Source organism: Lampris incognitus, chromosome 11 (assembly GCF_029633865.1).
Source record: "Lampris incognitus isolate fLamInc1 chromosome 11, fLamInc1.hap2, whole genome shotgun sequence".
NCBI lineage: Eukaryota > Metazoa > Chordata > Actinopteri > Lampriformes > Lampridae > Lampris > Lampris incognitus.
Window position 1 is genome coordinate 4,002,847 of NC_079221.1, and position 12,905 is coordinate 4,015,751.

At 51.3% G+C, this 12,905-nt stretch overlaps 1 protein-coding gene across 7 annotated transcripts in view; it reads right to left on the reverse strand.

The window, feature by feature from the left end:
* The window catches only part of cobll1b (cordon-bleu WH2 repeat protein-like 1b), a 39,718-nt gene that overhangs the window by 11,925 nt on the left and 14,888 nt on the right, over positions 1 to 12,905 (reverse strand). For 6 of the 7 annotated variants that reach the window (XM_056289658.1, XM_056289661.1, XM_056289660.1 and 3 more), the window contains one exon: positions 928 to 1,116. In XM_056289658.1, coding sequence (XP_056145633.1) covers positions 928 to 1,116 — 189 coding nt within the window. Of the gene's footprint in view, positions 1 to 927; positions 1,117 to 10,293; positions 10,417 to 12,905 lie in introns of those variants that run through there. The other variant, XM_056289663.1, reaches the window with a different exon arrangement.

Here is a 12,905-nt window from a genome sequence, read left to right on the forward strand (position 1 = left end):
ACGCCATAAGTTTAATCTGGGTTATAATGAATTCGCTGTGCTGTTTGGGCCTTCTGAACAAACTCAGAAGGAGAAAAGAAGGTTAAGAATTTGATGCTTAATCCTTTTATATTGAATTGTTCTCGGCCATTTCTCAAGAGGCCAACGGGCACAAGATATCTACGAAGGAATGTTTGCGAGTTGTGTGCAGTGTGAGAAAAGGGCAGCGATATCTTGAGCAAACTGTGTTGATGGAGAGTCTGTGCCGGGTGTGTAAACAGACTCGCAGAAGGACACACAGACCTTGGTCTGACGTTGAGATATGTTGACAGTTGTTGATCTGATTAGCTGGTAAAATCACGGCAAAAGTCTCAGTCTGAGGTTTCCGCCGCCATGCATCCCATGTGCGTTTCCACTCAGTATCTGATCCAAATAATTAAATGTTTTTAGGAGTTAAACCATGAAATTTGACCGTAACGCTACCCGCTCGCATTAGTAAGTGCAGAGTTACAGAATGAAGCATACCACACTTTTTTTTTTGGGTGCTCCTTTAAATGGCCCAGACGGAAAACCAAAACCACAAAAGGCAGCTGCTCGACCTTTTTGACTCAACTTAATTGAAAGTGAACTTCGTTGGATGACACAGTAACAATGAAATCAGCCACATGATACGGTACGCCAAACTGAATGTCTGAGCTGCTAAATCTTCTTGTTAAAACCATTTTAGAGAACACGTCATGCCGCTTTCCCCAAATTCGCAAATACCGTCATCCCTGAAAGGTTATTAACGTGAATTTAAAAAGAGAGGAACATCTCGGACATGCGTGTGTTTTATCCAGAGGGTTGTTTTTGGTCACAACAACCGGCCCCGAGGAGGCTTCACCCGGCCAGACCCACACGACGGGGGTCTCGTATGATTCTCGTGTGACGTAAACCGTGCGGTCTCACCTGCCATGTACCGTGGTCATCTTCTCCGCTCCGCCAGGGAGAACCACAACCAGAGACAGGTCTTTTTCAGTCAGGTTCTCCTTCTGGTCCATAGTCAAATGAGGGTATCCTGGGTACCTCTGGGAGAATCCAGGGGAGTCCGGGCTTTTTACAACCGGGGGAGACGGGGCTTTACTTTTCGTTGACACCCTGTTGTTGCACACAAAAGAAAAAACATACCTGAATGTTACGGTTGCCTCGGTAGCTCGGATATCTGTGAGACTGTTGCCTCTATGCAATCAGACCAAGAATAATATGCAATTCATTAAGTCATGCCAGAAAGAAATATTTTGGGGACCCTTTTTTTGGGGGGAGGGATTTTTCTCCCCCAATTGTACCTGGCCAATTACCCCACTCTTACGAGGCATCCCGGTCTCTGCTCCACCCCCTCTGCTGATCCGGGGAGGGCTGCAGACTACCACATGCCTCCTCCCATACATGTGGAGTCACCAGCCGCTTCTTTTCACCTGACAGTGAGGAGTTTCACCAGGGGGACGTAGCGTGTGGGAGGATCACGCTATTCCCCCTCCCCCCCCCCAAACAGGCGCCCCGACTGACCAGAGGAGGCGCTAGTGCAGCGACCAGGACACATACACACATACCCACATCCAGCTTCCCACCCGCAGACACGGCCAATTGTGTCTGTAGGGACGCCCGACCAAGCCGGGGGTAACACAGGGATTCGAACCGGCGATCCCCATGGGGACCTTTTCTAAACCATCTGGAAAAGAACTGTCAAAAAAAGAATGATTACATGTGTACCATATGATTGAATCTAATATTCTAATCTCTGATGTTGACACTATGTTCGGCTGCAGGTTTGAGCCAATTAAACTTGGCTGTTTGCCTGGTCTCGTTTCCATGAGTATACTGGAAAAAATGCAAATTAAATATATATGTTTCCAAATGCCAGAGTGGTTTCTGAAATGTGAACCTACAATCTGATTGAAAGTCAAACTGGATCAGACAGCATGAAAGGAATCCTTTCTTCCTCGAGTTAAACTGAGCATCGAGGCTACGACATGAAAGCTGAAAGTCACAAGACGCTCAAGTGGAGAGATTTACTCACTGGGCCCGAAGAAGGGGCTGAAACGGGCGAAACAACGAGACTGACAACTGAGGCTCAGACTGCGGCATCAGTCTCAGTAACCGAGGACGACCGTGTTCGGCAATCTGAATTGTCAGGCAACTCTATTTTATAGTGCAACGCAGAATGGTTTTGCATACCCAACACCCAGCTCACTGTGAGTCTCTCTTGCAGTGCCGATGCTGAAATTACCTTCTTTTGTGTGTGTGATGAAGCAGCCATAACACAAAAACACACTTCATTTTCAACAGGATTGACTGATAAGAGTCCTCGTCACCATCGACACAGCGTAGGTTCGTCGCTGTGTTGTGAAAATTACAGGCTGATCAGTTCTGCCACATTAACCCCTGGCCCTACCAATCTACTTTTACTGTGATTTCATTCAGCGGGAGGATTTCCTGGCCTGACAAACTGACCATCTGTTATGCAGCACATGCACAGGATATCTTAAAAGCCGCCTACATTTTAAGCTAATTAAGCCATTATCACGTTAATAGATCGGCTCCCTGGGAGGCATGAAACAATGAAAGCTGGGGTCTTTAAGCACAACCTAATGGAGTTCAATTTGATTGAGACTGCCGTTGTTCTAGAGACGTCTTTACAACGTTTTGTTTTAGTGCCCTCGTTCACACCGACCTTCAATCTGCTTCTGTAAGACACCAAAGCGAAGACCAGGGGCCTCGCCCTCCTGTATCATCGTTACTATGCGCAAATTTGTGCGTACACACCCACGGGATTTTTTAGCCCTGAAGTTTGTCTCAGAGCCGAGTGTGGAACCTGGGTGACCCCTGAATTTGGACACCGATTGGCTAACACTGAAGTCTGCAGGCCTGGGTGATGGCTCGTTGCAAGAGGTAGACAATAGATGTTGGGAGGAAGGAATTACAAATAACCACCATGCTTTGCTGCTACTTGTCAAACAATCTTGAGGGCAAAAAATTCCACGGGTGTGTACGCACAAATTTTCCCATAGTAACGACTGATACATGAGGCCCCTGATACGACAACGTCAATGGACACCATCCATCCATCCATCCATCATCCAAACCGCTTATCCTGCTCTCAGGGTGGCGGGGATGCTGGAGCCTATCCCAGCAGTCACTGGGCGGCAGGCGGGGAGACACCCTGGACAGGCCGCCAGGACACCAAATTCAAAGTATATTAAGTATGGAGCCATGGTGGTCATGTGTCCCATCCGGCGCTCTTCCACAATTGGTATATTGTGGTTGTATGTCCTTTAGCAGGGCATCGATACGGCCATGGTTGGGGGCTTGATTCCCACTGGGACCACCCATACTATAATGCATTTAATTGTGAAGTACTTTGTGTCCTAGCACTAGAGATGCAGCCATTTATTACCATCTCACAGATACCATGAAGTACCCTCAGGTTCAGGTTTCTTTTACTGCCACACAGCCAGGCCGGCCAATTGGTTTTCAGCGCAGGTACTGAAGCGCTCATTACAATTCACCGCACACTACAGCACAAGTAGAGAGAAGACGGGCAGGACGGTGCTGCAGCAGCGGCTATCCGAGGGCTCGGCAGAACCGTCGACCAACCTAAAATAATTTCAGAAGCATTTAAACGGCAAATTGTTTAGTCAGCAAAAAGACACCGAGTCCTCCTCCCTGCAGACTGAGCTGCTTGGACGACGTCCTGCAGAGTCTGTCCAGGCAGCGCTACTTACTCACAGAAGAGGAATCCCAGCAATGTCTAAGGTTTATAGGTCTCACTAAGCCATGTCTTGGAAAGGATTATTAGAAATCTTTAGGGGGGTTGCAGACCCGAAACACTGTGAAAACAAAGACACCAGACGCACAAGTGCTTACAGATACACGCACACAGTGTACGGTACACAATTACACCATCACCACAATCACTGCTATTCTAGTCCCCCTCGCAACACGCCTGCTTATGCATAACTGAAATGCTAATATGAACAGTCAAGATGGATGCCGAGGGCCAGTGGACACACGAGTCAAAATGTGTTGGCAGTGCCGTGTTGAAAAGTGTGTTTAACCGAACTGGAACGTGTTGAAAATGGTGCATTCTTGTCAGGACTATGGGCATTATGCAACAGGATGTTGGGCAGACAGGCAAGTTGGGTCTAAACACGAGCAGATAAAAACATTGATAACCGTTTGAAAGCCAGGGACGGATAAAACCGACCTTTTCCTGGTATACTTCTTTTTTTAACTACAGAAAGCAACGACTGAACGACTGGTCTTCTGATACTCGAGACAGACTCAAATACCAAAGCTGGACACCTCATACTGATGAGCTGCTTGTCAATATCTTTCTGAATCTGGTAACGGACCACCAGGGCCACGCACAACAGTCTCCAAACTGATCGGGCTGAATTGGAAGAAACGTTACATTACCAATACTTCATATGGAAAACGTTACATTACCAATACTTCATAAGGAAAACCTTACATTACTAATACTTAGTATGGAAAACGTTACATTACCAATGCTTCATATGGAAAACGTTACATTACCAATGCTTAGTATGGAAAACGTTACACTACCAATGCTTCATATGGAAAACGTTACATTACCAATACTTAGTATGGAAAACGTTACATTACCAATACTTCGTATAGAAAACGTTATACTACCAATGCTTCATATGGAAAACGTTACATTACCAATACTTCATATGGAAAACGTTACATTACCAATACTTCATATGGAAAACGTTACATTACCAATGCTTCATATGGAAAACGTCACATTACCAATGCTTCATATGGAAAACGTCACATTACCAATACTTAGTATGGAAAACGTTACATTACCAATACTTCGTATGGAAAACGTTATACTACCAATACTTCATATGGAAAACGTTACATTACCAATGCTTCGTATGGAAAACGTTACATTACCAATACTTCATATGGAAAACGTTATACTACCAATACTTCATATGGAAAACGTTACATTACCAATACTCAGTATGGAAAACGTTACATTACCAATACTTCATATGGAAAACGTTACATTACCAATACTTCGTATGGAAAACGTTACATTACCAATACTTCATATGGAAAACGTTACATTACCAATACTTCGTATGGAAAACGTTACATTACCAATACTTCATATGGAAAACGTTACATTACCAATACTTAGTATGGAAAAGCCCAACCCCTGGATAAGCCTCATAACGAGTGTGTGTAAATAACGACTAACAAAGGCACTTAAAACTTCCTCCACCACACTTGAGACGCTTGAAAAGCTTAAAACACCTCGCGGTCGGTCAGTAATACCAGGACAGGCGTCCGGGTGGCGTAGCGGTCTAGTCCGTTGCCTACCAGCACGGGGATCGGCGGTTCGAATCTCCGTATTACCTGCGACTTGGTCGGGCGTGCTGGTGGGGAAGCCGGATGTGGGTATGTGTCCTGGTCGCTGCACTAGCGCCTCCTCTGGTCGGTCGGGGCGCCTGTTCAGGGGGGGGGGTGTAGCGTGATCCTTCCACGCGCTACGTCCCCCTGGTGAAGCTCCTCACTGTCAGGTGAAAAGAAGCGGCTGGTGACTCCACATGTATGGGAGGAGGCATGTGGTAGTCTGCAGCCCTCCCCGGATCAGCAGAGGGGGTGGAGCAGAGACCGGGACGGCCCGGAAGAGTGGGGTAGTTGGCCGGGTAAGATTGGGAGAAAGGAGGGGGGGGGTAATAATAATACCAATACAATCCCGATGGTAAAGTTCAGGGACAAAGTTCTTAATGGTTAGGGCAAATTATTTGCAAGGCCCCAGGGTGGCAGTCTTACCCAGAAGGGCCGGTCTGGGTGAAGGTTTTTGTTTCAACCAGCAGTTACACACCTGATCCCACTAATCAACCAGTAGTTACACACCTGATCCCACTAATCAACCAGTAGTTACACACCTGATCCCACTAATCAACCAGTAGTTACACACCTGATCCCACTAATCAACCAGTAGTTACACACCTGATCCCACTAATCAACCAGCAGAGTCTTGCTGAGGATCTTGATGAGGAGACACAGGTGTGTAATTCTTGGCTGGAACAAAAACCTCCACCCACACCGGCCCTTCCTGGATAAGACTGCCCCCCCCCCGGAAGTGCCACTAGGAACAGAGTGAGTTCAGATAAAGAAAGGAGGAAGTAGGTAGACCACCCCCATCCGTATTAATGAGGCTCGTTAATATTTTAAAGTTGTCTGCTGATGTTAACAAGCGGGCTGAGGATCCCATTAAGTGCCCCGTCCCTCACTCACTGATGACTACTGGAAGCTGGTCGTCATAAAGCTTCGCTGGACGCTGTACTTACACGAGTCCACTGACGCTGCTGACGCTCTGCTGACGCTACTGACGCTGCTGCAGGTCTACTGACGCTACTGACGCTGCTGCAGGTCTACTGACGCTACTGACGCTGCTGCAGGTCTACTGACACTACTGATGCTGCTGCAGGTCTACTGACGCTACTGACGCTGCTGACGCTCTGCTGACGCTACTGACGCTGCTGCAGGTCTACTGACGCTACTGACGCTACTGCAGGTCTACTGATGCTGCTGACGCTGCTGCAGGTCTACTGATGCTACTGCAGGTCTACTGACGCTACTGACGCTACTGCAGGTCTACTGACGCTACTGACACTGCTGCAGGTCTACTGATGCTGCTGCAGGTCTACTGACGCTGCTGACACTGCAGGTCTACTGACGCTACTGCAGGTCTACTGACGCTACTGACACTGCTGCAGGTCTACTGATGCTGCTGCAGGTCTACTGACGCTGCTGACACTGCAGGTCTACTGACGCTACTGCAGGTCTACTGACGCTGCTGCAGGTCTACTGACGCTACTGACGCTGCTGCAGGTCTACTGATGCTGCTGCAGGTCTACTGACGCTGCTGACACTGCAGGTCTACTGACGCTACTGCAGGTCTACTGACGCTGCTGCAGGTCTACTGACGCTACTGACGCTGCTGCAGGTCTACTGACGCTACTGACACTGCAGGTCTAATGACGCTACTGCAGGTCTACTGACGCTGCTGCAGGTCTACTGACGCTACTGACACTGCAGGTCTACTGACGCTACTGCAGGTCTACTGACGCTACTGACGCTGCTGCAGGTCTACTGACGCTACTGACGCTGCTGCAGGTCTACTGACACTGCTGCAGGTCTATTGACGCTACTGACGCTGCTGCAGGTCTACTGATGCTGCTGCAGGTCTACTGACACTGATGCAGGTCTACTGACGCTACTGACACTGCTGCAGGTCTACTGACGCTACTGCAGGTCTACTGACGCTACTGACGCTGCTGCAGGTCTACTGACGCTACTGCAGGTCTATTGACACTACTGACGCTGCTGCAGGTCTACTGATGCTGCTGCAGGTCTACTGACACTGATGCAGGTCTATTGACGCTACTGACGCTGCTGCAGGTCTACTGACGCTACTGACGCTACTGCAGGTCTACTGACGCTACTGACGCTACTGACGCTGCTGCAGGTCTACTGACACTGCTGCAGGTCTATTGACGCTACTGACGCTGCTGCAGGTCTACTGATGCTGCTGCAGGTCTACTGACACTGATGCAGGTCTACTGACGCTACTGACACTGCTGCAGGTCTACTGACGCTACTGACGCTGCTGCAGGTCTACTGACGCTACTGCAGGTCTATTGACACTACTGACGCTGCTGCAGGTCTACTGATGCTGCTGCAGGTCTACTGACACTGATGCAGGTCTATTGACGCTACTGACGCTGCTGCAGGTCTACTGATGCTGCTGCAGGTTTAATGACACTACTGACGCTGCTGCAGGTCTACTGACGCTACTGACGCTGCTGCAGGTCTACTGATGCTGCTGCAGGTTTAATGACACTACTGACACTGCTGCAGGTCTACTGACGCCACTGACGCTGCTGCAGGTCCTGCGTTTGTGTACTTCTAAACCTGTATATCATAAACACAGCACTGAAATGAAAACTACGATAACACACAGGGAGCACAACTACTCAGTCCCAGCATGTCAAGCTCACACACACACACACACACACACACACACACACACACACACACACACACACACACACACACACACACACTGAAGGACAAAGTCCTAGTTTCGTAGCTGTGACTGTTTATTTGGCAGCGAGATAATGAGCCACCAGCGCGTCTCCGCCATTGTCTCTGTTCAGTCTCCCTCACGCGCCCTTGTGGACCCGCTGGTCCTGGCGAGCAAACCGGTTTAACGAGCAGTTCTGCAGAATAACACGTCATCGCGATATTCTGGCAGTGACTGCTGGAGACGTCAAACCGCCCCAGAACCTGGACTACCCACGCATGGGGTTCATGATGCAAGACAGTTACACCCTGCAGGGGTATATGGGGTATATCCGGGTGTCATGGAGCAACTCCAACAGCAGGGGACAGACCATGTGACACAGACGGGTCGCTGGTGGTGGTGTCTGCCACCTGAACCTGTGGTTTCCAGGGGCCCGGGGAGTGTCCCAGCTTGACTGGGCTGAGGTCTCGTTCACAGGGTTTCCCATGAAGGTCTGACACCCACAAACAAGCCCGCTGACGACCCCGGGCCGGGCCGGGCCGGGCCTGACAGGGCCCCGCCACAGACCAGCAGCAGCAAATAACAGGCTGTGTGTCCCTGCACCGTGTGCTGCTGGTCCATCAGAGGACAGACACACGAGCCGCCCTAAATGCCGCTACTGGGACGTGATGAAGGGAGACTGGGCGGCCATGTGTCGAGGAGAGAACATCGTCTGGAAAGTTCGCATGCCATCTCCCGCTGCCTGGCCGCTGCCGACACTTGACCGGGAATCTGGCGGTGGGATGATGAAATGGCGAAGCCAGATGTGTAATCGGTTCTGACCTGAGGTCTGCTGTTGTAGCCCGCACTGCAGGGCGAGAGCAGAGCAGAGAGGACTAAAAACCATTAAAAGTGAGAAAAGGCTGCTCCAGCTCACGCAGACTTATCCTTTCTCCTGTTGACAGCTGAAAAACAAACAAATACATGTAACGCTCGGCCTTCCATCCAATAACAGCTTCTGCTCCACAATTCCTGGCATACCCTTTGTGTTTATGTATGCATGTGTTTGTGTGTGCACATGTGAGAGAGGGGGGAGGGGGGGGGGGAGGAGGGGGCTCTAAAATTCCTTATACAGTACTTGATGGTATTCAACCCTTGCATTTGACTTGTGGAGATCTGCAAGTGGTTAGAAACCAAATACCTTTCCATCACCTGCAGCACCGGAAGCCCTCCCTCCCTCCACACATCCCCTGTAAGCAGCACGTCATAGTGATGGTCTGTCCACAACACGCACGCCCGGACGCCGACGATCCGAGACCTTCTGGATAGGATATATATATGGATAAGGAGGAGGAGGAGGAAACGCTGCGCCTGCGTTGCTTCGGAGCAATAGAAGCTCATATATTTTTTGGGGGTAAAACAGCTGAGAAAACTCCCCGGCCAAATTCCTCACATTCCACCGCACATCGTTCCAGCTGGCGAGAAGCGCAGCAGAACGGGCCACTGCTGGCATTTCTACGGGCTATTTCCTCTAAATCAATAAAAGCCCGGTGAGGCAGGTCTTTAGGAGAAATACAACTGACAGGCGAGAGCTGCACAGAGGTGAAGCGGGCCGGTACAATCCCCACCTTGCCCTGACTGGACCTCCAGAGAACTGGTCAGATGAGCCGGACCGCTGCAGTGTGTCAGCCAGCGGCTGGCGTGTAGCGGTTAGGCCCCTTGGGGGGAAAGGTGGGTTCATGTGCAAGAAGCAAACCAGCGTTCAAAGGGGCCTTCCTGCCCCCGTTCCCCTCCAGACAACACCCAAAGTATTTTAAGGAGTGAGTGCAGCAGCAATACACCCACCGCAGCAGTCCTACTCCTCCTTTCCCAGCAGCCTCCTGACTAGTCGTGTGTACAGGCTCAAACACGCCGCCTCACATTCCCTCACAGGCAGGCGCCTCATCTGGCCGGAGGACAAGAGGGTGGGAAAAGAACCCAAAACAATGTTAACAGGGGTCTTTTTCAGCACAATTGGAGGAAGTCGGTCCAGTGAAACTACGGCTGTGCTACACCCGGCTCCAAGAACAACCAAGATAAGAGTCTGGAAGTAAATACTGCGGAAAGCTGTTCTAAAAACAAATCAAGACCCAGTCATTCAACAACAAAAAAAACTAAAAAACTAAAAATAATTAAAAAAAAGATTAAATTTCATTCAGTTTCATCCAAAACGTCATTCTTACCTCTGGGCCTGAGGTTGTCTTGGCTTAAACGCGTCCCATGCTGGTGTGTGTCGCCCACGAGTGGTTAGACAGACTCCGTACGTAGCTGCTGCTGCTGCTGCAGGCCTACCTAATGCCACACCCCGCCCGTGACGTCAGACACCCAAATGCCGGTGTCTGAGGCCCCCCTCCCCCTCCCCCTCGCTGCAGCTAGCGGAGCTCCGGCAGCAGAGCGGCGCTCCCCCTCAGTAATGAGCAGCAAGGTAATCAGCTTTAGCTCCCGGCGACACATGGGCTTGTGGGCGGGGCCAGAGGAGCGGCGCGCTGGAATACACCGGAACATGTGGGGAGAGGGGGCGCCACTTTCCTTCCCAGTGCAGCACGGGAAAATACTGAGCATGTCCAATTAGACGACGAAGAAGAAGACACTTTGTCACTGGACACGCAGACAATGAAGTTCATTATCTGCATTGACCCATCCCATATACACACTAGAGGCAGAGGGCAGCCATGCCCACTAGAGGCAGAGGGCGGCCATGCACACTAGAGGCAGAGGGCGGCCCTGCACACTAGAGGCAGAGGGCGGCCCTGCACACTAGAGGCAGAGGGCAGCCATGCACACTAGAGGCAGATGGCGGCCCTGCACACTAGAGGCAGAGGGCGGCCATGCCCACTAGAGGTAGAGGGCGGCCATGCACACTAGAGGCAGAGGGCGGCCCTGTACACTGGAGGCAGAGGGCAGCCCTGCACACTAAAGGCAGATGGCAGCCCTGCACACTAGAGGCAGAGGGCAGCCCTGTACACTAGAGGCAGAGGGCGGCCATGCACACTAGAGGCAGTGGGCAGCCCTGCACACTAGAGGCAGTGGGCGGCCATGTACACTAGAGGCAGAGGGCGGCCATGTACACTAGAGGCAGAGGGCGGCCCTGCACACTAGAGGCAGAGGGCGGCCATGTACACTAGAGGCAGAGGGCGGCCATGTACACTAGAGGCAGAGGGCGGCCATGTACACTAGAGGCAGAGGGCGGCCATGTACACTAGAGGCAGAGGGCAGCCATGTACACTAGAGGCAGAGGGCGGCCATGTACACTAGAGGCAGAGGGCGGCCATGTACACTAGAGGCAGAGGGCAGCCATGTACACTAGAGGCAGAGGGCGGCCATGTACACTAGAGGCAGAGGGCAGCCATGTACACTAGAGGCAGAGGGCGGCCATGTACACTAGAGGCAGAGGGCAGCCATGTACACTAGAGGCAGAGGGCAGCCATGTACACTAGAGGCAGAGGGCGGCCGTGGTGCGGCGCCCTGGGACCAACTGCGGTTCTTCGTCATGGCCTTGGCCGGGTCGCAGGCCGCAGTACGAACCTTAACACGCGTGGTGCCGGGAGGACACCACGGCGCCCAGAACCCACGCAGACACGGCGAGGACCCGGGATGGGCCGGGGTTAAGACCCGGGACGGGCCGGGCTTAAGACCCGGGACCTTGTTGCTGTGAGGCAGCAGCAGCGCTACTAACCACTGGGCCCCGAACAGCAGCTTGGCGATGACCAAAAGAAAAGAGAACCATCACTTTAGAGGAAGGAAGCCAACCACATCAGCAGCCATGTTTCTTCAGTCTTCCCTGCGTCTCCCTTTTTATCGAAGTCAGACCTTTCCCGCCGACTCGGGTCCATAACAAGACGAGGTAAAACACACGAGAGGACAGAATAAAGCCGTTAAACATAAGAACCACTGTTAAAGACAAACCTAGACGATACACAAAGTAAAGACGATGAAATAACATTAAAAGGAACAAATCGGTCTTACGAGAAGGCAGCTTTCCGCGCGTCTCCGAAATGGCGGCAAATTTTTTCGCGACGTCACTTCCGGACATTGCAACTATGAAAACGTAAAAAAAAAAGAAAAACGAAAATGCGCTTCCTGGGCGTCCGGGCAGCGTAGCGGTCTATCGCGTTACCCGCGAACACGGGATCGCGCGCGTCGAATCCCCGCGTTACTTCCGGCTTGGTCTGGCGTGTCTGCGGATGGGAAGCAGGATGTGGGGCGCTGCACTAGCGCCTCCTCTGGTCGGTCGGGGCGCCCCCCGGATCGGCAGAGAGGGGATGGAGCAGCGACCGGGACGGCTCGGAGGAGTGGGGTAATCGGAATACAGTTGGGGAGAAAAGGGGGGGTACAACCCCCCCCCAAAAAAACCCCAAAGAAAGCGTACTTCCTGGTTTCTGATTGGCTGCACCGTATATGGAAATGCGAATAACAACATTTCATACGGCCGTTTAATGTGGCGTCGTTATTCACAATCTCTTCTTCATCTGTATCCAGCATTCCTGCTGGCTTTTCCTTAAACGATGCAGCCAAACCAGGAAGCAGGTTTCCACAGTCACGGATTTTCCACCAGCTATGTCACGAGCGGACGCTTCACAATCCAGCGACACACAGAACCCAGCTCAGTATCTCGTCTCATCTCGTCTCATCTTAAGCCGCTTCTCAGGGGTCGGGTCACGGTGGCAGCAAGCTAAGTAGGGCACTCCAGACGACCCTCCCCCCAGCAACGCCCTCCAGCTCCTCCTGGGGGATCCCAAGGTGTTCCCGGGCCAGACTGGACATGTAGTCCCTCCAGAGAGTTCTGGGTCTACCC